The sequence below is a fragment of the Puntigrus tetrazona genome, chromosome 25, assembly GCF_018831695.1.
Source record: "Puntigrus tetrazona isolate hp1 chromosome 25, ASM1883169v1, whole genome shotgun sequence".
Taxonomy (NCBI): Eukaryota; Metazoa; Chordata; class Actinopteri; order Cypriniformes; family Cyprinidae; genus Puntigrus; species Puntigrus tetrazona.
In genome coordinates this window covers 14,168,495-14,193,671 of record NC_056723.1, presented here as the reverse complement: position 1 = coordinate 14,193,671, position 25,177 = coordinate 14,168,495, and the positions used below count along the sequence as shown (strand labels likewise).

The window sequence follows — 25,177 nt, the reverse complement described above, 5'->3', positions numbered from 1 at the left end:
GAAGTTAAAACACCTCGTTCTTAAAGATAAAGACGTTTTTATTTGCCAGCGAAGCCGTGGAAGAACCATTTTGGAACCTTCCAGAGAACAGTGTTCCACTTTGAGGAGGTTCTATGGATGTCGAAGGTTCTTCGTTCTGCCGTCGAAGAACCTTTATTTTTAGTTGAGTTTGAAAATCAACCAGAAACACCGATGTGTACATATAAATAGAGCAGATTTATTTATAAAAACATTTGCACAAAATATATTTGTTAAAATCATTTATGTACACTACTAAAAATGGACAAGTGCATCGGAAAAGTCCACCGTGTATGGTTTCACAGGAAGAACTACATCTAGACAATAAAATTTCGATAAATACAGATCGACAGATCGACTCTTCTCCAGTGTTAAAAACAACTTTGATCTAAACGGAACGGTTATCATCATCATCATCATCATCGTTACAACAACCTAACAGCGTTCATTTGTTGTGCTCCACTTACAAAAATATATCTTCATCTTTAACAATACAAAAAGTTATTGTACAAATTTCGACATCGGTCCTCAGGCAGACCTGGTAGTTGGTTGTAGGTAATAATAAACGATATTCCCATTAACTTGACATTCTTAGGGAAGTTGGTCTCATCTAAACGGCATCGACATATCATGCCCACAATTGCACTTATGAAATGAGTTCATCCAGCAGTCTTGACTTGTTTCGCAATTGTAGAAGCTCATCAGCCCCGCTGGGACTTGAACCCACAACCTTTTCCAGCTTAACCACTAAGCCGCAGCGTCCCAGCCCTGCCGCCCGTCGAGCCAACGAAGCAGCACCTGTGAAGCTCACAAGAGTCCGGGGGTTTGTTTCTAGATCATCTCGGGCCAGTAACAAGCCTCCAAAAACCAGCAACCGCGTTCCTCAATCTGGGTTTTCCAACAAGAACGTTTGGGTGAAGATCGTAAAATCTCATCAGTAGCGATCAAACCAAGTGGTGAAGTCCAGCAGCTCTTGGTCTTCAGAGCTCAGGGGCTCGTAACTCCCTTCGTCGGACGAATATGAGGAGTGTGGCGACTCCGGGTCGGCCGAGTACGCGTTGGAGAGCGTCGGTGACGGAACGCCGCACTGGAACGCGGCGGAAATCGCGTCGTGCTCGTCCAAAAGCTGCTGCAACGCGCGGATGTACTCCACCGCGGAGCGGAGCGTCTCCACTTTGCTCATCTTCTTATTGGCCGCGCCGTTGGGGACGTGCTGGCGCAGCGTCTGGAATCCCATATTGACCTGTTTGACGCGGTTCCTCTCGCGTTCGTTGCGCCGCGCCACCGCGACGGGCTGCTGCTGCGGGATGCTGTATCCCAGTCCGTTAAACGCCAGCCTCCGCTTGCAGCGCAACAGCTCCGGCGAGCGCGAGCGCTGTCTCTTCAGCACCTTCGACTTGGTTTGCGCGCAGTCTTGCGCGATGCATGCACTTTGCGCGGCATCCATGGTTCGTTTTTGGCAAATCTTCTCGAACGGCAAAATCCGAAGGAAAGACTAAGCGACGCACGACTCCCGTGCCCTTCGCGTGGTGTTGCGGTCGCTCGTATCTGCTACAAACTTTGGCAGCTCTCGGCTTTTTCAACACGCGTCGGACACCCCACCCCCTTTCAAGACGCACGCTTCTCGCGCGGGACTCCGCCCGCCGGGTGACGCTCCGCGAGCCGGGCGCGTGGCTCCGCGAGCTCAATAAACAATCGGACGCTTTCACTGCGCCAGCACGCGCGGCGCGCTCATTTACATCCCAATATCGGCGGCCTCAAAGCCCATTGGTGGATTTAAACTGAATGAGAGACCACAAAATGTGCGGAATAAAAGGCGAATGGTTTTATAGATGCTTTTGAACCTAACAATGATTCTTTGAAGGAGTTCGGTTTGGATTTGTCCCCTTTTCGCGCAGATAAACGCCAAGAAGCATACCATGACATGCATGCGTGCTAAAAATCATTTTGTTTCGTTTTTGTTTTACTATTATAAAAGCAATGCATCATACGCATAACGCCGCGCGCATATTGCTCGGCGTTTAAAGGACAGCTTAAAGCAAAGCGCGACCCAAAAGTCCAATGCGCGCGCGCCGCTGTTGACTTTACGTAAGGAAACGCGCGCATTTGACATCAGTACACAAACCCGACTAAACCCGACGATTCGAGAAGAGCAAGAAAAGCCCGATCGAGTCATTTGCTTACATTTGACTAGCGAGCTAGCAGAAGATTAAATTAGGAATCGTAAATATTTCCATCGAACTTTATTTTAAGGCTCGGCACATTGACATCGATACGGTCACGCAGACGTGCACGCGCTTCATAACAGCCCATAATAAACAGCCAAAATGTTGATAAACGCTGATAGCTAGAATAAGTCACCACGCTGAAAGTGTCACCAATATTTCTTTTACATATTCACATGTTGAAATGAATTGCAGTTTAGTGCACTGCACTAAAAAACCTGAATATTGTATGTATTTATTTAGCTCAGGTCTCACTTTTTTTATTTGCTCATCTAACCCTTTTCACGAGCTGGTATTTATTGCTGTATGATAGCTGGAGTGGTAATATAATGACGTGTGTATTGGTGGAATCCTGCTCCCTCTGGTGGTAAAAAGTGGCATTATATCCATATATTTAATTAATGTATTAATTAAACTAAAAGTGTTTACTTTAATGCTTGTTTATAAACTGTATGTATATATATATATATATATATATATATATATATATATATATATATATATATATATATATATATATATATATATATATATATATATATATATATATATATATATATATATATATATATATATATATATATATATATATATATATATATATATATATATATATATATATATATATATATATATATATATATATATATATATATATATATATATATATATATATATATATATATATATATATATATATATATATATATATATATATATATATATATATATATATATATATATATATATATATATATATATATATATATATATATATATATATATATATGTATATATATATATATATATATGTTTATATATATATATATAGTATTTATTTTAGCTATAATGTTTAATTCTGATAGTATTTATTTTAGCCCCAATAAAAACGACCCAACCAGTTAAATCGAGATTAAACAGAATGCACAATAATAAAAAAACCCCAAAAACATAATAATAAAATAAAAAAACAAACAAACATGATTTTGGAAAAAATTGATAAAAAATAGAGTTACGTTTTTGCAAATAAATTCTCTATGCATCCATTTTTAGACCGTTCTTGCTGTAAAGAAAATACTAGAAAACTTTGTATTGCTAATTAATGCAAACTTTTCATAGTGCGTTCTTATATATCAAGCACGATTATGTTATGAACAAGCATCATACATATTCTTATTACACAGTTAACAATGCATATTATATTGAAATAAGTTTCGTTTATATATATATATATATATATATATATATATATATATATATATATATATATTTATTTTTTTTTTTTTTTTTACAGGGCTTTTGCTTAGGCTACTTAATTAAATAAATTAAAATGGTAATTACATGTAACGTGTTTAACAGGGACACCTTTAAAATAAAGGGTTATGTATTCTAATTAAATCATAACTCATGTAAAATTGAAATAAACGATTGTAAAATAACAAATTAAATCGCTTATTTAAAAAATAAAATATCATTGCCTTTGACCACGCAATATCAGAGACCCATGCGATAATTATTAAAATATACATTTTTTTAATTTTAGGGAAGAGGCCATTCAGTATGTTTTCACTTTTCAGCATTTTAACGATGTTCAATCTTTTCAAAATAGCTGCTTGACCGGCCCTTTGAAGCAAATGAATAGGTGAAAATCGGGAAAATAATGAGCTTGAAAGACAAAACTAGCAAAACTAACGTTTAACATGAAAAAGGAATTAGGGAGAATCGATAAATTGTGAATAACTTATTATGGAAGGTGTTTAAAAGCGCTCTTCGGGTGTCCGTACTTTACTTCACTTCAGTGTTCGTTTGCTTTTTTTTTAGTTAACTTTACTTCACACCATGTTTATAGTTTACACGATAACCAGGTTTTGTTATCGCGTAGCGGTTTCATCTCCAGTAGAGGGCAGATAAGCAACCTTTTAATCGTTCCTAAACGAAAAGCGTCACATATTTCTGTGTTAAAACGCACGTGAACACCGGAAGCGGTTTTACTACAGCAGGGTTTCGTCCAGCTGCGATTCCGCTATAGGTTTTTATTTCCACGCGGCCGCAGGTTTCTCTCCGTTTTTCGTGAAATCGCGAAAAAGGGGGAACCGAAAACGCGCGACGCCGCTCGCTCGCGGGCGAGCACCCGCGTCGGCTGAATGGGGCTGAATGGGGACTTAGGTGCCGGGGAACAACCTCGGTCTCTTTCCGAGGAGAAGTGCTCCAGTTAGCCTCGGATTCGTTTCCTTTTTCCGCCGCTGAATGACAGACGCGCTCGCCTCCAAGTTCGAGGGAAGGCGCAGAGAACTTGCAGCGGTTTATAACAGCGCCGTCGCGGTCCTCCGAGGTGCCGTGAGAAACGAGGCACGGATTCGGAGAAACTCAAACACCTGTCCAAAAGATGTTCTCATGAACTCCCTTCCCCGTATTTAGTGTCGTAACGTGGCTCTGCGTGAACGCGAACGACGAACGTCACCAAGCAGAACGGACGTGATTTAATGGTAGTCAGGCCTGCTGTTGTTCAGCACGCTATTGGTCTGCAGGCTTTTGAGGTAAATCACCGAGCATTTACAGCTCATGGTTTCACGGGAGGGTGGATGCAGTGACAAACTCATTTCAACCTGAGTGCTAAGGTGCGGTCACTTTTAGCAGGATTTCCCGCCAAGTCTCTGGAATCCGCCACACAGCTGTACATGTGAACGCGCCTTTATTGTAGTAATTACACAGCAGTAGTTTTGTTGTACTTTCCCCTTTTACCTCTACAAACCATCACTGACGTAAGCCCAGTACTTTACGACCACAGTAAACGGCTTTAAAGTCTCTTAAGGTAACGTTCGTGTTGTTTTGAACACGAAAGCGCACGTTCTTAACTTTCCGTTATCTATTTTTAAACGTTATTCTCATTTTTTTGCAACACAAGCAAACTTGGTCAGTTTTAACGGCAATATTGTGAAACACTATAACTTAAAGCAACTTGCTGTTTTCAGCATCATTACGGTGACAAGAGACGCATTTTAAGGACTTGCATCAGCGGCCTTTACCTTAAACCGGATGCGGTGATGCAATAAGACGACTTCTTGGTGAGTCGCTTTTGTTTTCGGATACTCGGTTTCATTGAACTCCGAGAAAACTCCTCCCACCCGCGTGACGCGTCCGTGACGTGCCGGCGTGTATAAAAGACAAACGAAACGCCGTAAAACGCCGAAAACGACCAGCAGTAGAACAACTTCGGGACCTGAAGGCATGGCAGCGACGCAGGGGTAAGACGAGGAGATTATTCTCATTATTATAAACAGAGGCTGCGTCTCATAACCCGACGCGACGGAGTAAAAAACAAAAACAAAGCTCAACAATGAAAAAGTGCGTTATTAACGACCAGCTCAGCTAATTCTCTCTCATTTCTACGCTTAGCCGACAATGTTTTGAGATGCAGGTGTGGCGACGTAGCTTAATTTTAAATTTTGCATCAGTATTAATACAGATAGATATATATTTTATGGTTATTGCTTTTTGTTTAAAAACCGTTTATACTGTAAAAAAAACAGCATGGAAAAAGTTTATATTTGATTAAATATGACCGCATAAGTCGACGTCATTAAGTGACTGGTGCACGTTTCCGCCTGAAAGCCATCGTTTTGTTTTCTTCACGAAGGGCGACCGGCAAACCTCAGTTCGGCCCGTGGCTCATAGAGCAGGTGGAAAGTGGGAGATATGAGGGATTGCGCATGATAGGCGATGACATCTTTCAGATCCCCTGGAAACACAACTCGAGAAAAGACCTCGGGGACGACGACGTTAAAATATTCAAGGTAAGCTCCTCCTCTCGTCGACTTTGGTGCCGTTTCGCTTCCGCGCGAACGATGCACGCGGGACGTGGTAGGAGGAGATCTTCAGAGAGGGCGGGATTCCCAGCGAAAGCCCCGCCCCCTTTGACTTCAAAGTTGTGCGTAAATGCGTTTCGATTTTAATAGTGCACCTGTTCAGCGATTCTCCTGTTTTACAGGCATGGGCTGTGGTCAGCGGGAAGATCAGCGAGCACCCCAACGACAAAGCCAAATGGAAGACGAACTTCCGTTGCGCGCTTCACAGTCTGAAAAACTTTAAGATGTTAGAGGACCACTCCAAAGATCAGGACAACCAACACAAAGTCTATCGCATCATCCGTCCTCGAAGTGAGTTAAACTGCCCGATCTGCACTTTGTTGTGGGGGAAAATAGCCGATTTGTAAAGCTAATCTCGTTCTGTAGATCACCAAGAGATCCAGAGTGCAGAGCCACTTCAACTCCCGTTCATTCCTCAGCCCTACTGCGTGCCTAACTGCATCACCGAAGAGGTAAGTCTGTTAACATAGTCATAAGCATGTAATAAAAAGACTTGTATATTCAAAAAAATATATTAAGTTATGGAAACGTATGGATGTGTGTAGTAAATGTTGTGTCTAATTCGGCAGGAATTGCTCAACCAGGTGGAGACCATGGATATAAATTATCAACCAGCAGGTATAAATCAGTATGATGGCTATATTTATTGTTAGCGATTTAAACAAACCGTGATTTTGAGACCAACATTTTAAGGTGTGCTCACGTTTACTGTTGTTATTTTTGGTGGTTAAGTTCGGTCCTCGCTATTCTACGGATCATTAGGTACATTTTATTCGTTAAAATGATTCCAATAATATTGTCATAGTTGTGATGTCACCTATACTATTCTTTTTTTTTTTAAAGGCAATATCTTTATTCGTGTCATTAAGGTATTAATACTAAAAACTATTAGTAAATAAATTCCGTCATTTTGTAATTCGTACAATCGAATCAATTAAAAATCCACACAGCGAGGGCGGAAAAGTCCTTCGAAACGTTCTAAAAACTGCATTGCAATATTTAAACGTTCGCCGATTAAATCTTCGCAAGGAATCCACGCAATCAAAGCCAATTTTTGCGCAAAATTTCAGCTTCATCGGCTGTAGTTGCGGGGTTACCTTTATCGTTATAGTCTAAAATAGATATGCGCTGAAGTTCAAACGGATTTGCTGACCAGCAAAAGCATCATATATTGACAACATACCTTTTTTGCCTGTTTTTTAACGTGACTATACCTAAAAAAAAAAATGTAGCAACACAAGTGAGGTAGATGGACTGGCTCTTATTTTTGCATATTAGCAAAATACAAATATACAATATAATTTCTATTCACAGAATCCCAACCGTGGGAAAACTCTTCCCACCAAAACATTCCAGCCACCTCAAGCAACTACTATGAGACCGCTCAGCCCTTTCAGAACAACACGCCTGCCCCAGACCAGCAACCCTACACTACAGGTAACGCAAGCTGCTGAAATGCTTTCGATTCGACCTAATCTCATGAGAATTTGCATGATGTGATACAAATGGTAATGTGATTTTCAAAAAAAACCCAAAAGAAAACGCAAGCATCGATGTTCACATGTTCTCACACAATTTGAATGCACAGGTCAGACATATATGCATTGAATTTATAGAAAACTAAACGAATAGTGGAAATCTAACTAAGAGTAGAAAACTAAACTAAAATCCGATTTCGAAAACGTTCAGCACATCTCTGGTTCTGCAGCTCAGCATCTAAGAATTGAGTTTTTAAATATCACAACTCTTTGGTCAATTTTGAGCGAAATGCTAACGGTCTAATCGGATTCAGTGATCTACGCTAAGCTACAGCTAAAAGCGATACCGCCAGACCCGGAGATCGACTGAATAGATTGGAAAACTCCAGGGCAGTCAGAAAAAACGATTTTCGAAAAAGTGGCTCGTTCCTTTGTTCTTTTTCGCTCGTAACTTATGGAAAGACACTGGACAAGGCTTTGTAGAGTGCTTGCACGTACAAAAACAATGTATACTTTTGACACAACAACCAGAACCTGGAAGGAGATATTAAGAAAACGTACAAACCAGACCTTATTATTTCATAAACTTGCCACAAATTCGCTAAAACAAAATAGTTACGAATTGCCATGTTTATATTAAGCATGCACTGCAGTTTTGTTGTGTACCTCTTTAAATGCTCAAGCTCTTCAGTCGGACGGATTCTGATTGGCTGTCCGTGTTTTTATTGTTCATCAGCTCTACCCTTCTTTTAAATTTTGAATGATTTTTAAAGCCATCTATATCCTTTAATGTTATTTCTAGGTCAACAATGGAACCTCCCACCTGTCTGTGATCTAGAGATCTCGATCAACTACAGAAGAACGGAGGTTTTTAAAACTCGCCTGTGTTCGCCGCTCGTTCAGTTTCACTATCAGTGCGACCCGACCGAGCTGAGAGGAGAGCCGGTCCGCTTCCCGTCCACCGAGGTTCTGATCGATAAAAAACAGATCGAGTTCACCAAACACATACTGGAGAGCATTCAGAGAGGCCTGCAGCTGGAGGTAAACCAATACGGCGTCTACGGCTACCGCCAGGACAAGTGTAAAGTCTTCGTCAGCACCAGCGACCCGTCTGAGATCCAGAACCCAGAGCCTAGAAAACTGCCTCAGAACACCAGAGTGCTTCTTCTCAGCTTTGATAAGTACATAAGAGGTATGAATGATGACTGAAAACTTTGACTTTATCGGGCCCTTTTCTACACTATTAGATAAAATAAAAATTCTATTTTCTACCATTTTTTACAAATTGCAGCATTTTTCAACCCTGTTACAATAGTGAATTAATTGATGAAAAATACTTTTGTCACTCACTTAAAAAGCTTTTGGACCCAAACTAGCTACTAATGTGGCGTTAAGATTTAATTTATATTATAAAATGTATAATACAGTCATTTCAAGTAACTGTTACACACTTCTTTTCACCGATCATTTGTCAACAAAAGAAAAAAAAAATGGAATTTGACACCCTGTTAGCATTATTGTTCCCCATTACAAACACAAACTATTTGCTAAAATTGTGACATTTAGGAAATTAAATCATTGGGCCCTTTCTACACCATGGCAAGAAGCCAAGTAAAAAAATCTCATAAAATTTTTGCTGAACTGACTACTTAGCCTTCAGCCCTGTTATCCTAGATATTCTGGGAGGGTAATACACGTTTTTCAACTTTTATGAAACTGCAAAACAAGAATTTGGTCCCAAACTAATTAAAACCCAAAGAGTGACAAATTAATATGATCCCCTTTTACTCATTTTGCAAATAAAATGATTAAACGTAATTAATGCATAATATATAAATGTAAAAAAAAAAAAAAACTAATTAAAAAAAAAAATTTAAAATTTTCCACTTTAACAAGGCTGGAAGGCAAATGGAAAAAAAACCCCACACAATTGCAATTTTTCACGTATTTCAACCCTGTTACCATAGTTATCGTGTAGGAATTCATTTCTTTATGAATTTCTTTAATTTCTAAAAACAAAATTGACCAAATGCTTAAGCTTAAAATGTGCTTTTAAATCCTCCTGTACACTTCCTCTTTGAATCGCAGATTACAAATGCTGTTACAATGCGACAGGGTTTCATCCTGATTCAGATGTAACTTTTTTTTTTTTCCAGATCTGAAGGACTTTCAAGAGAACAGACGGGGTTCTCCGGAGTACACCATCTACCTGTGCTTTGGAGAGAAGATTCCGGACGGAAAACCACTGGAGAAGAAGCTGATCACCGTCAAAGTAAATATCCCAAACATAAACCCATTCTGCGTCCGGTTTGCACTTCATTGTACCAATCGATCTTTTCAAATCTCAACAGGTTGTACCTCTGATCTGCCGCGAACTTCACGAGAGAGCTCAAATAGACGGGGCGTCCTCCCTTCACAACGAAAACATTAGCTTGCAGATCTCCCACAACAGCCTTTTTGACCTTATAAATTCTTTGGGGTTGCCCTCGGTGGCATAAAGCAGCCGTTTCCTCCACGGAATCAGGCAGATAACATTATTTTCCACGCACTCCGACATATATAGAGAGAGGAAGAGAGAACATCGTTTCGTTACTGTTGTACTTTGGCACAATGCAAACTGACAGAACTTTCCCGAGGTGATTTCTGCGGGGGATTCAGAGGTCTTGTAATTACTCTGGTCGTTTTAATAGCAATCTCAATGAAACTGTATTGTTCTAATTACCTGAAACACTGTCTTTTTAGTTTCTAATGAGAGCTAGTCCCTCATTTTAATATCCTGTCTTCAAGTGAAGAATCTTTCACCTTTCGCCCAAAGGGCTGCGCTTGTATCGCTTGTCTGTCGCTTTATGTCTGTGATATAAAGTTCGGTTTAAAAAAAATTGCACTATTAATAGTAAAAACTACTGTTTGTACGGGTGTTGTTTTATTAAATGATGACGTCGATATGTAAAGACGGACTACGTATATAAATGTTATGCATTTAATTGTTAATAAACATATGAAAGGAAAGATTTCGTTTTTAATCTACAATGTAATACTTGTGTATTTAAATTTAAAGATTCAAATAAAATACAGTTACACACCTTGAATAAACAGTTTCAAAATTCCTGCTAAAGTAACATGATTATGAAATCTATTGCATATTAATCATACATTTAACAACCATACCTGTTAGAAAACAGAAATATATATATTTTTTACTTTTTATTAAATAAAGTGTTTAATAAAATTATTTACAAAGACACAAATAGCTTCAGATCACATCACAAATTGCGTATTTTGTGACTGGCCGGATTCATACGATAAAGTTCACTCGGGTTAAGAGATAAATCTCTCCGAAGTCAGGAAATGAATCACATCTCGGATCAATTTGTTGGAATTTGCCACAGAGAAAACAGGCCAAGCGTTCTCCATACCCCATCGTGAGAACGCAACTCAAGTTACATGATCAATTCAGGAGTCGTACAAACATTTCTCAAGCAATTAAAATTACAATTAGTCGAAAGCGTTCAGAAAAAAAAACCTCGTAGTTTTCGACTTTTCATTGAAACTTTAGAAGTGCGTAAAGAAACGGTTTGTTATATTTTGAAAGCACGTCATCCACAAACAAAAGCAAATCAGGGAAAAACAATTGGCAAACGTTCAGCTGGCAGATTTTAAAATGAAAATGTTTGGACTTAACAGAAAAGATGAGGGTGAGGCCTACTGCTTGTTTTGAATAACCAAATTGATTTCAGAGTCTCATAAAGACTGGATATCAATATTCTAGGTCAAATAAATACAAAAAAAGAGATCATAAAATCTCTTCTGCACCTTGTTCCTCAACGTAATGCTTGTATTCTCATTAAATCACAAAACAAATAGCTCTCCAGTGTCAACTATTCATGGTGGAAACACGGATTCAAGAGTATTGTGCGTGTATGTGAAGCACGCAAAAAGCCGGTCGAACAACTTAAACTTCCTGTTGAATCATCAGCGTAAAATAGCATAGCATTCAATACCCTCTTAAACAAAGGGTGCTGTTTTGAACGATGGCAAAAATTTTGGATTTTTTAACCCATTCTGTATCCGGACACTTCCAGATGCTTTTACATTCAAAAGAAAACATACGAACATCCAAAAAGGTTAATTCGCTAACTGGTGATTGACGCTGAGCAAGACAAGAAGTTGAGCCCTTAAGAGTTCCCTATGTTATTATAGATCTGCACAGATTAAAATTTGTTTTTACCGTTGATCATTATATATAATATTTTATCCCAAAAGCATGTAGTCACTATCATCGGCCTCACATTGGAGTTTGGGAGCCTTTCGGGACGTCTGCTGGTTGGATTTGCCCGGTTTCCTCTTTCTTGTGTTTTCTCGCGTGTTTATACTTCTCCACATAGGCTTTGACCAGGTTGGCGACTTTCACCGGGTTAATCTCCCCGCTCTTGCTATGACACACCTTGTGAACGAGACAAAAGAGGACACAAACATGAAAATGATTTCATAAATCGACAAGTAATGGCCCGTCGGAGTGGAGGGAATCAAAATAGCGTTTGCATATGCAAAAGTGCTCGTCACAGTTGTTTACTTCAGTCGTGACGCGCCACACGAAAAACAACCACCCGACGTCACGCAATTACCTTCTGAACGGCTTTTCTCAAAATCTCCTTGTACTCTTCCTTCGTGATGTCTCTTTTCTGGTAGAAGGGTTTTATGGCCAGTTTGACCTCCTCTATCGCTCGCTCTTGCATATGAAGTTTCTTCATGTACTACAGAAAGACGAACAACGCTTACAAATTCAGGACAATCAAGACAATGCAATGAAAAATGAGATGGTGATATGATGTAACTGTACTCCAGTCACCTTCTCTTTCTGATTGGGTTCGTGTAAACCTTCTTTGCGGGATTTTGGTTTGATGGATTCATCTTGAGGAGGCAGGCTGGAGGCCGATGACATCAGTTTTGGTTCAGCATGAGATGAAGATTTATCCTTTAAATTTGAAATAATACGGTTGTACTGAATTATCCATAACAGCACTCCCAACTGCCTCAGATTAGGAAAATTTCCATAAAATGTTCATGAGATTTATGAGGCGACTAAACTTCCGGTGCTTTGGGATTTCCCTTCGCTGAAGGGAATGTGATGTAATAATGCACAATATAGCACAGATTTGTTGCACCTAGATTTTTTACAAACCTGGATTTTTTTATTACTTATATTATGTAGCTGATGACCTCAAAGAATCAATCAGTGTCAGCTGCTGAAAATAAACATCACAAACCTGATTAATCACGATTAACTTGTTTTTGGAGGATGCACTTTCCAAGAGTAATGTTAACTTTCATTTCATCTGAAGTGAAGCCTTATACGGCTGCTTTCAGTTTCGATCACATGGGTGCAACAGAAATTGCATCAGCACTATTTTCACCTCCGAGAGAGAGCAAGCAGCAAAATATGAAAGCGAGTAGTGACACAAGGACACCTTCTGGTTGCTTGAAGCAATTACATATGCCAGCCAATAATTACGGTATATGCACTGGCATCCAAAACCAGTTGAGAAATTTCAAATGACAGCATTGTGTTGTTTTTGGTGTTATTAAAATTTAAAAAGCTTGTTTGTGAGGCTATATTTATGTAAGCCAAAGATGTAAGATGTAAGCCCAGTTAGAAAGTGCAGTTATTTACTATAATGGGATATTATGCTGAAAGTGACCTGACCAATCGCAGAAAGCAGAAAAAAAATAGCTTGGAGGAGATAGTGTTAACAGCAGTATGAACTGATGGTGACATGAATTTAAGACTATAAGCGAACTAAGCTAATTGTTTTTATTGTTGGCATTTGGATAAAATATCCAAATTCAATTAAAAAGAAAAAAAAAACGTTTAGCGATCTGCATATGTGATGGACATCTTCTGTAACTCCTTTTTAAAAAAACACACAAAGTCAACAGTCTTCAGTCAACAGCTGCTGTCTGCCAAATAGAATGAAGTCATGCAAAAGTGAACCTCGAGTTAAGAAAAAGTTAATTTTCTTAACCTTGAGATGTTAGATGGGGGTTGCGGAGAATCTCTCTCTTTAAGGCACTGTACCTGATTTTGTGTGGTTGTAGCAGACCTTCTTGATCCTTCTTGCTTGAGTTTTAATTTGAAGAGTGCAAGTTCTAAAAAAGGCATGGAAAAACATAGAATATTTTAACTAGTTTTCAAAAACATTTCAGTTTTATGTTACCTAAATGCTTCACACTAAATCTGCTGTGATTTAAGCCATTAAGACCATTTTCACACAAAGTATTTTATATAAAGTTTTTTCTTCTTCCCATCTCTGTTCACATAAAAATGTAAAAGCATGCTATGAAGCACTGTCAAGAACGTGCCAAAACCAAAAGGTGGCAATATAATCTTAACAGTAAAGCCATGTTGGCTGATCAGAAGCCTGGAGAAGTGTCCAGTTGGTGGAGATAACAGCACATGCCCCAATGTCACAAGCCAAAAATCTTCAGAAACCAGAAAAATCGTCACCCTTGTAGTTTTCAAAACTGTTTGGTTTCAGTGAACTGGTGCTGCATTTGCATGTGGACCAACAGCCTAACCACAAAGAAAAAGCTGCTGTTTGAAAATACCTGTGTTTGTGTGGACGGGGACTTAGTCATTATCTCAATAGTTGAAGAGTTTGTTACAGATCAGGGGTGTCCAATCCTTCTTCAGAGGGCCACTGACTTGCAGAGGTCAGGTCTAATCACAAATAAACACACCTGAACCAGCATTAAATGTCACATGCTGGGTCTTATTTCAAAGGCTGGAAGTTTTACAGAGACAAGTATGCTGGGTTAAGCTGTGGCTTGACTAAAGGCGTCTTTCTAAAGGTTTTTGGAGGGCCACTGTCATACAACCCCAATTTAACACACCTGAACCAGCTGATCGAGTGTTGTATCTGGTTGGAGCTGAACTGTGCAGGACATTGGTACTCCAGGAGCAGGATTGGATAACCCTGGTCTGTAATGAACTGCTGTAATACAACTATTGAAACCATCCAAAGTTCAGAATAGTTTTACAGCAAAATAATGTTTACTTACTGCTTAATTTCTCAGACTGGGGTTCTGCTGGTTCCTGCAAATTCCAGGTAACTCTTTTACCCTGCGATTTAGACTTTGCACCAGGCGTAACCGTTTCAGTAGTTTGTTTGTTTTCTGCTGGAGCCTCTGGGAGGGCAGATTTGGAGTCGACAGCTTCTGTTGAATCGGCCACAGAGCTCTCACTCATTTCTTTCTTAATGAAGTCTAAATTGTCAATCAAGTAATCAACACTGATATCTTCATCGGAGGAAACAACAGGTTCTTGTTTTATTGGGTCTGGAAGAGGTGACATCTCCATTTCCTCCTCCAAATGTGGCGATTGATAAGAATCAGTGGGTTCCTTTTTACAGTTCACTGCATCTACATCAGGCGTATCCAAATTGATGACAAGAGGGTTGTCACTGCAGTTGGGTGAATCATCTTCATCAGGCCATATTTGTTCAATTTTTATAGCTTTTGGCTCAACAACCGTTTCTTGCCCTTTCATCTCATACTGCAAGCTAGCATGGCTATTCTCTAAATCAGCATTGTCTGATTTAATTTCATTACCATTTGGTGATTCCATGCTGAAGATGTCTAAAGGTGCCACATTTTCATTCTCCATGTCTTTTATGCGGTCTAATTCTTCACAAAGGTTGAGACAGACTTCTTCCTCCTTTTTGATGTCTTTCAACTCTTTGACAGGACCAGTGGGCCAAGGTTTCTCCTGTTTGATTTCATTAGTCTTAAGCAATTCAAGCAAAATGTCATCCTTGCTTTCTTGTGTTCTGGTCAGGTCATCATGTCCTGATGACCCATGTCCATGAGCTGTGACCTCAACTTTAACTGATGGTAATGCAACAGTTTTCTCACACTCAAGTGATCTCACATCTTTCTCTGTCTTCACAGGTGTTGTAATCTTGTTTGCACTAAGAGCAGGCTCACGTAATTCAGTGGACATAAGCTCTGTAGACTTATGGGAGCTCCCTTCCCTGCGCTGAGAGATATCGGAGCGGTCGTCCTGCCGTTTACGCTCCCTAGATGTTGATCTTGACTTCTCCCTCTTTAGCCTAGTCTCACCCTGATCCTTTGTTCTTCTCCTTTCTCTGGATCTTGATCTAGAAAATGAACGAGATCGGGAGCGCCTTCTTTCTTTTGATCTCTTCCTATGTCTTTCTCTCCCTCGGCTGTCATTCCTTTCACGACTCAATCTCCTCTTGCTTGTCCTCCTTTCTCTACTGCTGGAACTCGAAGAACACCTCTGGTCTCTTGATCGTGGATGTCGCCTCTCTTTCGATCTTGAGCGAGAATGCTGCCTCTCTTTTGATTTCGAGAGGGATCTCCGTCGATCCCTTGACCTTGAGCGTGATCTCCTCTTTTCTTTTAACTTTGAATGTTTCTTTTTATGGGAGTCTTTAGATGAAAGGTTTTGGGAGTTCGATGGTGACTGCTTCCTGTCCTTGGACTGGGCCTTCTGTGGTCTTTCCACATTATCCTTAGCTGACTTAGAAGAATTAAAAGCACCACTGACTGAAGGCAGCTCTTTACACACCTCATTTCCTTTAGGGTCTTCTTGTAGATTGGATAGAGACTCTTTTAGTGACTTTGATTGGGGCCTGATAGGTGGAGGCCCAGTCTCAGGTTCAGACTTCACTTCCACCTTAACATTTTTTTCACTGCATGACGAGCTTGATCTGGAGTGTTCTTCAGGGTTTCCTGGAGTTCCAGTTTCCACGCCTGCTTCGCATCTAGTAGAACCCAAAGCAGGACCTCCCAAGGGAGCAGGACTATGCATTGTGTCTGAATGATGTGGAGATTCTTTGTATGGTCTGTCCCACAAAGATCCTGGCTCTGTTTTAACTCCTGCACACATTTCCAAGCCTCTCTCTGTGTCCGACTGTACATCCAGAGGCTCAGATTTGATTGGATGACAGGCAACCTCACTGGCTCCAACTGGCACCCAAGGTGCATTATGTTGGATGCTGACATTAGGACCCTCATTTTCTGGTTCAGTATCAGAGGAATCAGACCCTGTAGGGTTAAAGGGATCATAGACCTCACTCTTCTCCTCTTTGACTTTTGCTCTTAAAGACAACAGCATCTGCTTACTTTTATTATTCCTCTTTATTGTTGATTTCTCATCATCTTCAGGCAGAGTCCCTCCTGATGCAGGAAGTCGCCGAGCTTGCCAGGGGTTTCCGCTAGCATTTATACGGAAACTGACGGAAGAAGAAGAGGGGCGTGAGTTTGAAGAGGCACTAAAAGATGATGTAGTAGAGGTGAAAGAGCTAGAAAATGACGATGAAGCACCAGTTCTGTCTGCTCTTTGCCTCTGAGCATCCATTGTCCTGTTTTGCTGACTCACACCTGTACCTTGTTGGTCAACGGTACGTTCCCTACCTGTATTGCCTGCTAAGCTGTTCGCTGAAGGCCCAGGTAAAGTACTGCTACTGCTGCCACTGCTACTATTTGCACTAGAGGTACTGTCCCTTTTAATTTTTGGTATTCTTGGCAATACAGAAACATCTATCCATACAGGTTTAGGAGGGGGCTTTTTGATAGGTAAATGTCGTACAGGACCATCTTTGTCTTGATGGGGAGAGTCAGAAAGGCGATTTGGAATCCTTGAGAAGGGATGACTTTTCCCATTGGTGCTTAAGTTGCTATTCACAGATCTAGGTGGGTTTAGGGTGACAGGCCTATGAGGAGCTCCCGGATTCAACTGGGGATGTCCCAAGGGAGACGGGTGAGAGTGAGGAATATGAGGGGAGTGTATGGGTTGAGATGTGGGATTCTGAGGTGTGAAACTGGACCCAGGAGAACTGTGTGCTGGTGGCGGCGTCCTCAATGGGCTGGAGGATGGACCAGCCCCTCCAGAGGGTTGAATGAGAATTGTTTCTGAGTTTGGGATGTCTCCTGATTCCCCTGAAGTTGAACCTCTTGGGGTAGTGTTTATTGGCAAGGACAGGGACACTAAAAAGAATAAAAGAAACATTTTCATTTTAAAAGGATGTCAAACATGCAACATCAAGTTATGATTGCTATAACCATCAAACCAGTTTGGCAGCAAGAAAAAAAAAAAAAATCTTTTTACTAATGTATCTAATATACATCACAGAGAAAAGGACTGTTATATACTCTGGTGTTCATAAAGCTGTTATTCTTGGATTTATGTGTTGTTTGCTCAATACTCCTTCAAGGGATAAATAGATTGAAAAAATTGTCAACTAACCATTGCCGCTAACCACAACTAACAACAGCCTCATATGTAACTATTATTCAAAGATCAATCATTTCAGCAAAATGAAATGTTGGTTCTTTATTTAAAGAGGTAATGAGTGAGCCCTGTTGTCCTTCCCCATCTAATAAAAGCTTCTCATGCGGAGATTTATTAAAAATAAAGCAATAAGGTACGAGACTGTAACATGAATAAATATTCCAATTGTATTTCATATTAGTACTCGTATAGCCCACAAGCCAAACTAAGGAAAAAAAACAAACAGTAGCTTACCAGTAGCTAAGAGTTGAAATATAAATCTCCAAAGCATGACTTACCAGGCTTGGTTGCTTTGAGGGAACCGTCTCTGTTGATGACCACATCTGAACTGTCCATGAGGAGCATGCTTTGACCATTGAGGATGCTGCCCAGCAGATCAGATACAGGGGCTTCCTCTGCCACCTGTGGGACACTCGCACCTCGCCTGGAAACCAGCACACAACTAGGATCAACTACTCTAAACTCAAACTTACTTTCATTATGATTTTCTATCACCTCTATCACACGCTATCCTTTCTTCCTACCTGGAGAGTCCTGTAGATATGGGTCTGGCCACAGGCTGATGGGATCGCAAGGCAGAACGGGACAGGCCACGGCGTTTAGCATCCAGAACAGAGGCTGGCGTGGGAACTTCAATCTCATCCTCCCTTAAAATAGATAAATCCAAAAAAAAAAAAAAAAAAAAAAAAAAAGTTAACTCACTTCTTAAAAATAGTTTACAAATAGAAATGGTTATTGAGAAGACCGCTGCTTAATAAAACCTCACCTGTCATCAAAGGGGTCCAGGTCAAAGGGATCTCCATACACAGAGAGGGATGCAGCTCCGATTTCTGCACGCATACTTCCTAAACTGTACTCTGAAGGCCGATAAACTGAAGGAATCACGGAACCAGACTTGGGCTTATTAATGCCTAAACTCCGTGCAAGACGACCTCTGGAATTGGTTTCCCTCTTTGGGATCTAAAAGGGCAAGGTAAAGTAATACTTTCAAATCAGAAAAAAACATTTGTATAAAAGCTTTCAACGCTGGCTATATAAACATCAATTTGTAGTGGTTACACATCTGCTAGAACTCACCAGTTTTCTTCTCGATTTTGACTTTCTCACTTTGCGTTTCCGTCTCTTGACTCCCGTGTTTGTTTTTCCCCCTGAGGTGGCTGAGGATTTGCTTTTGGTTTTCCTTCTTTTAACTGCATGAACAAGTAAGAGAATCCCATTCAGCTCAGATAGAACTACACCCAACTAACCAACCAGGTTAGTGAAATCTAAGACTGATTACACCTGGTATTAGGATCCATCTCAGTTTACCCAATTAGGCAAAACGGTTTGTAGACAGTAACATTAATTTATACTATTAGTCTGCAAGGACACATTAAACTGATATAAGTGATGGTAAAAACAATTATAATGTTTAAACAAATCTTTCTCACCTGTCCTCCTCCTCCGGCGAGTTTTAGAGCGAGGGGTCAAGTCTCGCACATAAACGGCTGTGTTGAGTCCGGCCACTACTGCATTGATGGTCTCATCCAACCACGTGGACTGCATCATGTATCTGGGAGCGAGCTAAAACACAATACCACACCAATTCAGGCACACATTGGATCGTATATAGCAGTTTTGCACAAAACATTCCCAAAGTCCACTCACTGAGTCCAAGCACGAGTCACAAGTGTCAGGCGTTTTTATTTATTTACCTCTTTTCTGCTAACAACATTCCACAGAAAATCAGTACTGGTCAATATTTTTGACTAAATTATCGGAGGCAGTGTTTAAACATGATTGACTTAAGTTCATATTGATCTTTTTAACGTGCAAAAACCTCAAACAACATTCCGGAGTCAGTACTAAGCGTTTATTGTGTTATCTTATTTGACTGGTTATCTGAACAAGACTTGAACAAGACTTCGGTTAGACCGGATTCACCATCTCAGTGACACACCAATCTCAGCCCAGCAGCACATCAGTCAAGACACTGTTACACACTTATGATTAGTCAGTAAAAGCGAAAGCATCATGCAAACCTGCGCTGCGGTGCGTGCCTGTGTGATGCGCCTTCTGTTGACGGTGGCCCGAACTCGCTCGCTGTGCTGGGTGCGAGCGATGGCACGCGTGGGTCTGGACCGGGGACGGCTGGTGGTGGGGAGAGAGCTGCTCTCGTCCTCACTGATTTGTTCAGAACCTAGATATTACCAGAAAAAAAGCGTATTAGTACAATACATAATAGGGCTCTCAAAATGGCTGGTAAACTAAATTCGAAAGTTGTTAAATTGTTACTCCACCCAAAAAATTTGTCCCAAACTCATAAAAGCTTTACTTCTTGGGAACACTATTTAAGATATTTTGGATGAAAACCGGAGGCTTGTGACTGACGAACAAACGCTAGCAAGGTGCAGAAAAGTATGAAAGAAAGTATCAGTGGTTCAACCGTAACATTATGACACAGCAATCATTGTTTTGTATGGAAAGAAAACTTATGACTTATCGCCACTGTAGTGGCATTTTGGGAGAATAGAGCTGTATGCAAATAGCGTGACACACAAATACGTTTCTTTCAAATCAAAGCATAAACACACATAGAAACACACACGTCCTTGTGTCAAAGAATCTTATTCACGTTCAGCTGATACTCTCCAAAATGCTGTTATGGTGCCGAATAGAATGAAGTCATTAGTACTTTTGTAGCTTCATAACGTTGCAGTTGAACCACTGATGGCAGATGCAGTATTCTGACAAAGTCTTTCACACTTTTCTGCACCTTGACATTGTTCGTTGTTTGGAAGTCAATGGGACAGTCACAAGCTTCCTGGTTTTTATCCAAAATAGCTTAAATTGTATTCAGAGGACGAATGAATTTTACGGCTTTGAAACAACATGGGGGTGATTAATAACGTTTTCATTTAGGGGCGGCGTAACCATTATCAATGATTCGGATGATTATTATAAACCCGAATAGCAATGTTCGCATTATATTTGAGGCATAATTTTAGTTAGGGGAAAAAAGCTTTTGGCTTCTGTCGCCTCTCTAGAAAATGCAATAAATATGTGAACGGTTTGGTTTCTGCATTCCGCATTGATGTTCTCTTTTTGAAATAAAAGATGACCTGATGTGCGGTTGCTGGCGATGCACTCTGGGCAGAACCATTCCTCTACAGGTACAGCGTCCAACGGCGGTGTGAGGCACTCCATGTGGTACCTGCCGTTACAGAACAACGAAATATAATCATAACGTAATGAAAACCACTGCGTAAATAAGTTCAGACCGCTCATTTGCACACGGACATGGTTCACAGCTGTTAATGCACGCTTACTATTTTAAAGCAATAAACTGCAATATCGAAATAATACGGTATAGACCAGAGTTCCTCAAATCTTACCATGGAGGTCCAATGCACTGCAGAGTTTAGCTCCTACCCAGATAAAGCTCATCTACTTGTGATTTTCTAATGATCCTGAAGACACTGATTAGCATGCTCAGGTGTGTTTAATTAGGGTTAAAGCTAAACTCTGCAGGAAAATGGACCTCGAGCTCCAGATTCGAGGATCACTGGTATAGACTTTATTCGAACTGAAAATCTAATGCTAAATATATAATGCTAAATCTAATGCTTTTCAATCGGCAGCACATATACTGACTTGTTTTAATTAATATTTGCATTTTACTTTATTTAAAATTTAATTTAAAATATAATAGTATTATCACATTTTATATTTAAATAAAACAACAGCCTAGTTATATTTATTGGACCAAATCGTATCTCCAAGCACTCTTATGAGAACGAGGCTGTAAAAAATAAATGTGCACTTACATGCCTAAAAATTAAATGATCAATGCAAAACTCCAAAAGCAACTTATTTTGGCAAACGGAGCCTTAAATTAGTTTTAATACAAGTGCTTGTCAGCTGCATTTATTACCCATAGTCTAAAGTGAGCTATTCTTCATGACCAGTCTAATTTCAAAGCAGCTACAAGTCTCATTTTCATGAAATCGTCGATGAACTTTGCGCATGTACACCTATCCCGTAAGACACCCGACTTCCCAGCAGAGTTTAGCTCAGTCCAGCCCCGGGTTAAACACACCTGAACCAGCTAATCCGTGTTTTCAGGCAGGTGTGCTGGAGATGAGCTCTGCGGGAAGACCCTCCAGGACATCACTGATTGTGACTTTGTCGTATTTGAGTGTCTGCCATACGCTTCTTACCCAGCGTCGCATCCGTCGCACAGCAGCAGACGATCTTCGCGGTCTCGACCCCCGCAAACCTCACAGCTGGTTTGATCCAAGTCCACATCCACCTGCTCCTCGCCAGCTTTTACAGGCTTCTTCACTGCAATCTAAGCATAAAGCTGATATTAAAGTGCATTCAATGTGTTATATATATATATATATATATATATATATATATATATATATATATATATATATATATATATATATATGAGAAATGGAAATATTGAAAACTATAACTAGTAAATAATAATGCTTTCTGATGATTAATTGTAATTTTTGTTTACATGTTTTTGTACGGTGCACATAATGTATCCGTAAATACACACACATAAATGTACATATATTTCGGAAAAATATGCCTTGCTTATATATTAAATATATTTCTAATATTAGGCACGTTCAGATGTAATTATGTGGGTTTATTGTTCACGACATATTTCTTTTGACTACTTCGGTGTTGTGTTTCTGACTTGAACGTGTGACGTTACAAGACGTCATGTGCGTTTTATGGTGATGTTTTATAGCGTAATTAATATAAATATTTTTGTAGCAATTAGATTTAAAATAGTAATTTCCCACAAACTTATCGTCAACTAAGGCATGTTTTCCCCACAGATACTGCCAATTAAACTTTTTCCTCTATTCCTTAAATTATGAGATTGTGTATTTCATGCGTGTTTAACTCTTAAACGCAGTCTTTTAAGAGGCTTATTCTGAGTATATAGTTATATAACAATAGCTATAACAATAATTACGCACATCTTTCTCCTTTCTACAGGTTGTTTGAAGGGTTTTTCTTCTTATTTATTGTTCTCAGTTACGTGACTCACTGTTTTTTGCACTTTCCCGCCATAGCACTTTCTCAGGAGAATGTTATCGAACGTTATCCGGTCCACAGGACAAGAGTTGGCATTCTGGAAAAAAAGAGAGACACGATTGTTCATGAAGCAGTGCTACGGTTAATTAATACTAAAAACCCATCGGTCTTACGTTTGACCACTCCAGGATGCAGTCGAGGCAGAAGTAGTGCTCGCAGGACTCCGGCGTGGCCACGGGCTGCTCGTGGAACGAGTTCAGGCAGATGGGGCATTTCTCCGAGTCCTCGTCGGAGCTCAGGCCCGCCGCATCCACAGCAACGCTCCCCACAGCTCCTTCCGGAGCCTTCCCGGAGTCCTCATCTGAAGAGAAACACACACACACCCGCAGCGTTTTGATACATTATTGCATCGTGTGGTAAGACTAGCAGTCATTAGAGTATTGGTAGACCGTCTGCTTAATAACTGAACACTTTATTTTGATGGGTATGTGTACGTGTCAACTTATTCTACTAACCCTAAACGGTCTACAATGAGAGTTAGCAGACATGCAGTTGGAAATTAATGAGAATTAGAAGTTACAGAGTTACTTATTTATTTTAATAGTCCACTTCTCACATTCTACTAAATATATAACACTATAAACACATGTTCTGTCAGTTTATATTTTAACATTAGAAGCAATAAAAGGCCCTAAGAACGACTGAATCATTAAATAGATAATGCACTAGGTGGCTTTAGAAGTTGCTTTCATATAATCAACTAAAGCGGACACCAATAAAGATTAAATTAGAAGAGACCTTACCTTCACTTTCATCCTCGTCTTCCTCGTCTTCCTCTCCATCGAGGACTTCCTCTTCTCCGTCATCATCCTCCTCACTGCCCGTTTCTCCTTCCTCGGACTCCCCCTCATCTGCTGAGTTGTCCTCTGAATTTCAGTGACACGAAGGAAGAGAAGTCATTAAAAACAAACAATAAAAATATATATTTGTATTAAGCGCAACCCTGACTGTATCATATCTGACGCACAGATTTCTAAGGCCTTTTATCAGCATAAGAAACATCCATCTTCTGCTTGGGATTTATATATTCTTCCCTGTGAAATCTTTACTGATTTTGACTAAATAACAGTAGGAATAACTGATATCGTTAACAATACTGTATCGGTTTCATAAAAGTAATGTTTTATCTAATCTAGCAGGGTTTCCAGGACGGACAGAGATCATTTAGGGCATAAAACATTTACTCCAGCCGGATTACAAACCCTCATCAGAGATGATGGACATGGCAGGCCTCTTTCCTTTTCCGTGGGACACGTTCCTGTTGATCAGCTCATCCTGACTGTCCTCCTCATCCATGGTTATTCTCTGACCTGATCTAGATGTATCTCAGCACTGAACAACCTGTAGGGCACAGATGCGTTCATTATACGATGCCAGCATCCGGTCCAGATGCGACAAACATTTAAATTCGGCATTGATACATCAGAACAACCACAGCTATATCTTTATCATCGTTAATATAATTCAGCAAAACACCTGCTAGATCAACCAGCCACATTTTAATAAACACACCATCCCAAAAGTACGCCTTAAGATGATTTATTTTTTGCACGACACGTTAAATTGCCCTCTTAATTATGCACAGCTTGATACAAACGGCTCACTGCACAAAACTCTCAATGCTTTATTTATACAAATCAATGTTGCTGACTTGATGCTAACGGCTAACAGCAAGCCAGCTGATAAAAACACCGCCAGCGCGTTACTTCGCGTGAACGACGCGCTCCAGGGAAGGCTGTAGAGAGGTGGATCGCAACCGTGAAAATAATCCTCGCAAAAACCCATTTTATTTTGTGAAACTGGGCCTCGAGCACCTGCACTAAAGCTAGGGCTAAAGCTAACACGCTAGCAGTGTTTCTTGCCCCCTGGTCTAAATTTAACTCATCAGCTATTTTGTTCAATATCATACCCGGGCCGTTTGAAGCAGCTTTTAAAGGCGATAATTGTCTCATTTATTATAATATTCGGGGAGGTTATAGTTTTGAGTATTCGTACCTACCCTGCAAGGTTGTGTAAGACATTATTTGTGTTTTGAAGTCCACACGGCGTTTGTCTTTGACCGGCTGGAGAAATTACGAATCCTACTATGGGAAGGAGTTGCTCATGAATATTAATTAGATGGCGGAAGACCCGCCCCGTAGGCGTTCTACAATTGGCTGGAAGTGGCTGACG

At 40.1% G+C, this 25,177-nt stretch overlaps 3 protein-coding genes across 5 annotated transcripts; 1 reads left to right on the top strand and 2 right to left on the bottom strand.

Moving 5' to 3' along the window:
• Positions 1-224: 224 nt before the first annotated feature.
• Positions 225-2,591, bottom strand: LOC122331029 (achaete-scute homolog 1b-like). The gene has a single exon (XM_043228456.1). The coding sequence runs from the start codon at positions 1,463-1,465 to the stop codon at positions 953-955; it is 513 nt and encodes a 170-aa protein (XP_043084391.1). The 5' UTR covers positions 1,466-2,591; the 3' UTR covers positions 225-952.
• Positions 2,592-5,328: 2,737 nt separating this feature from the next.
• Positions 5,329-10,596, top strand: irf7 (interferon regulatory factor 7). The gene is made up of 9 exons (XM_043227542.1): positions 5,329-5,488; positions 5,881-6,037; positions 6,232-6,400; positions 6,476-6,561; positions 6,679-6,727; positions 7,424-7,546; positions 8,390-8,779; positions 9,744-9,859; positions 9,939-10,596. Exons 1-9 carry the CDS (start codon positions 5,472-5,474, stop codon positions 10,083-10,085), a joined length of 1,254 nt encoding a protein of 417 aa, XP_043083477.1. The 5' UTR covers positions 5,329-5,471; the 3' UTR covers positions 10,086-10,596.
• Positions 10,137-25,118, bottom strand: phrf1 (PHD and ring finger domains 1). Of its 3 annotated transcripts, none has more exons than XM_043227540.1 (18): positions 25,005-25,118; positions 24,208-24,346; positions 23,749-23,871; positions 23,119-23,306; positions 22,959-23,042; positions 22,102-22,232; positions 21,004-21,095; positions 19,924-20,081; positions 19,333-19,465; positions 18,980-19,092; positions 18,669-18,862; positions 18,427-18,549; positions 18,181-18,326; positions 14,647-17,598; positions 13,664-13,734; positions 12,437-12,562; positions 12,213-12,341; positions 10,137-12,031 (listed from the first exon to the last, which is right to left on the bottom strand). In XM_043227540.1, the coding sequence occupies exons 2-18, from the start codon at positions 24,299-24,301 to the stop codon at positions 11,873-11,875; spliced, it is 5,016 nt and encodes a 1,671-aa protein (XP_043083475.1). In that variant the 5' UTR covers positions 24,302-24,346; positions 25,005-25,118; the 3' UTR covers positions 10,137-11,872. The 3 variants fall into 3 exon arrangements, with proteins under 3 accessions (XP_043083475.1, XP_043083476.1, XP_043083474.1); XM_043227541.1 differs by having other exon boundaries at positions 19,942-20,081; positions 25,001-25,074; XM_043227539.1 differs by having other exon boundaries at positions 25,001-25,073.
• Between the last annotated feature and the right edge of the window lie 59 nt (positions 25,119-25,177).

Coding starts and splice junctions, on each gene's coding strand:
- LOC122331029 (XM_043228456.1), bottom strand. CDS start 1,465: ATGGATGCCGCGCAAAGTGCATGCATCGCGCAAGACTGCGCGCAAACC.
- irf7 (XM_043227542.1), top strand. Junction 6,728..7,423: donor TATAAATTATCAACCAGCAG/GTATAAATCAGT, acceptor TTCTATTCACAG/AATCCCAACCGTGGGAAAAC. Junction 9,860..9,938: donor AGAAGCTGATCACCGTCAAA/GTAAATATCCCA, acceptor AAATCTCAACAG/GTTGTACCTCTGATCTGCCG.
- phrf1 (XM_043227540.1), bottom strand. CDS start 24,301: ATGGATGAGGAGGACAGTCAGGATGAGCTGATCAACAGGAACGTGTCC. Junction 23,872..24,207: donor GTCCATCATCTCTGATGAGG/GTTTGTAATCCG, acceptor ACTGAAATTCAG/AGGACAACTCAGCAGATGAG. Junction 23,307..23,748: donor AGACGAGGATGAAAGTGAAG/GTAAGGTCTCTT, acceptor GTTTCTCTTCAG/ATGAGGACTCCGGGAAGGCT.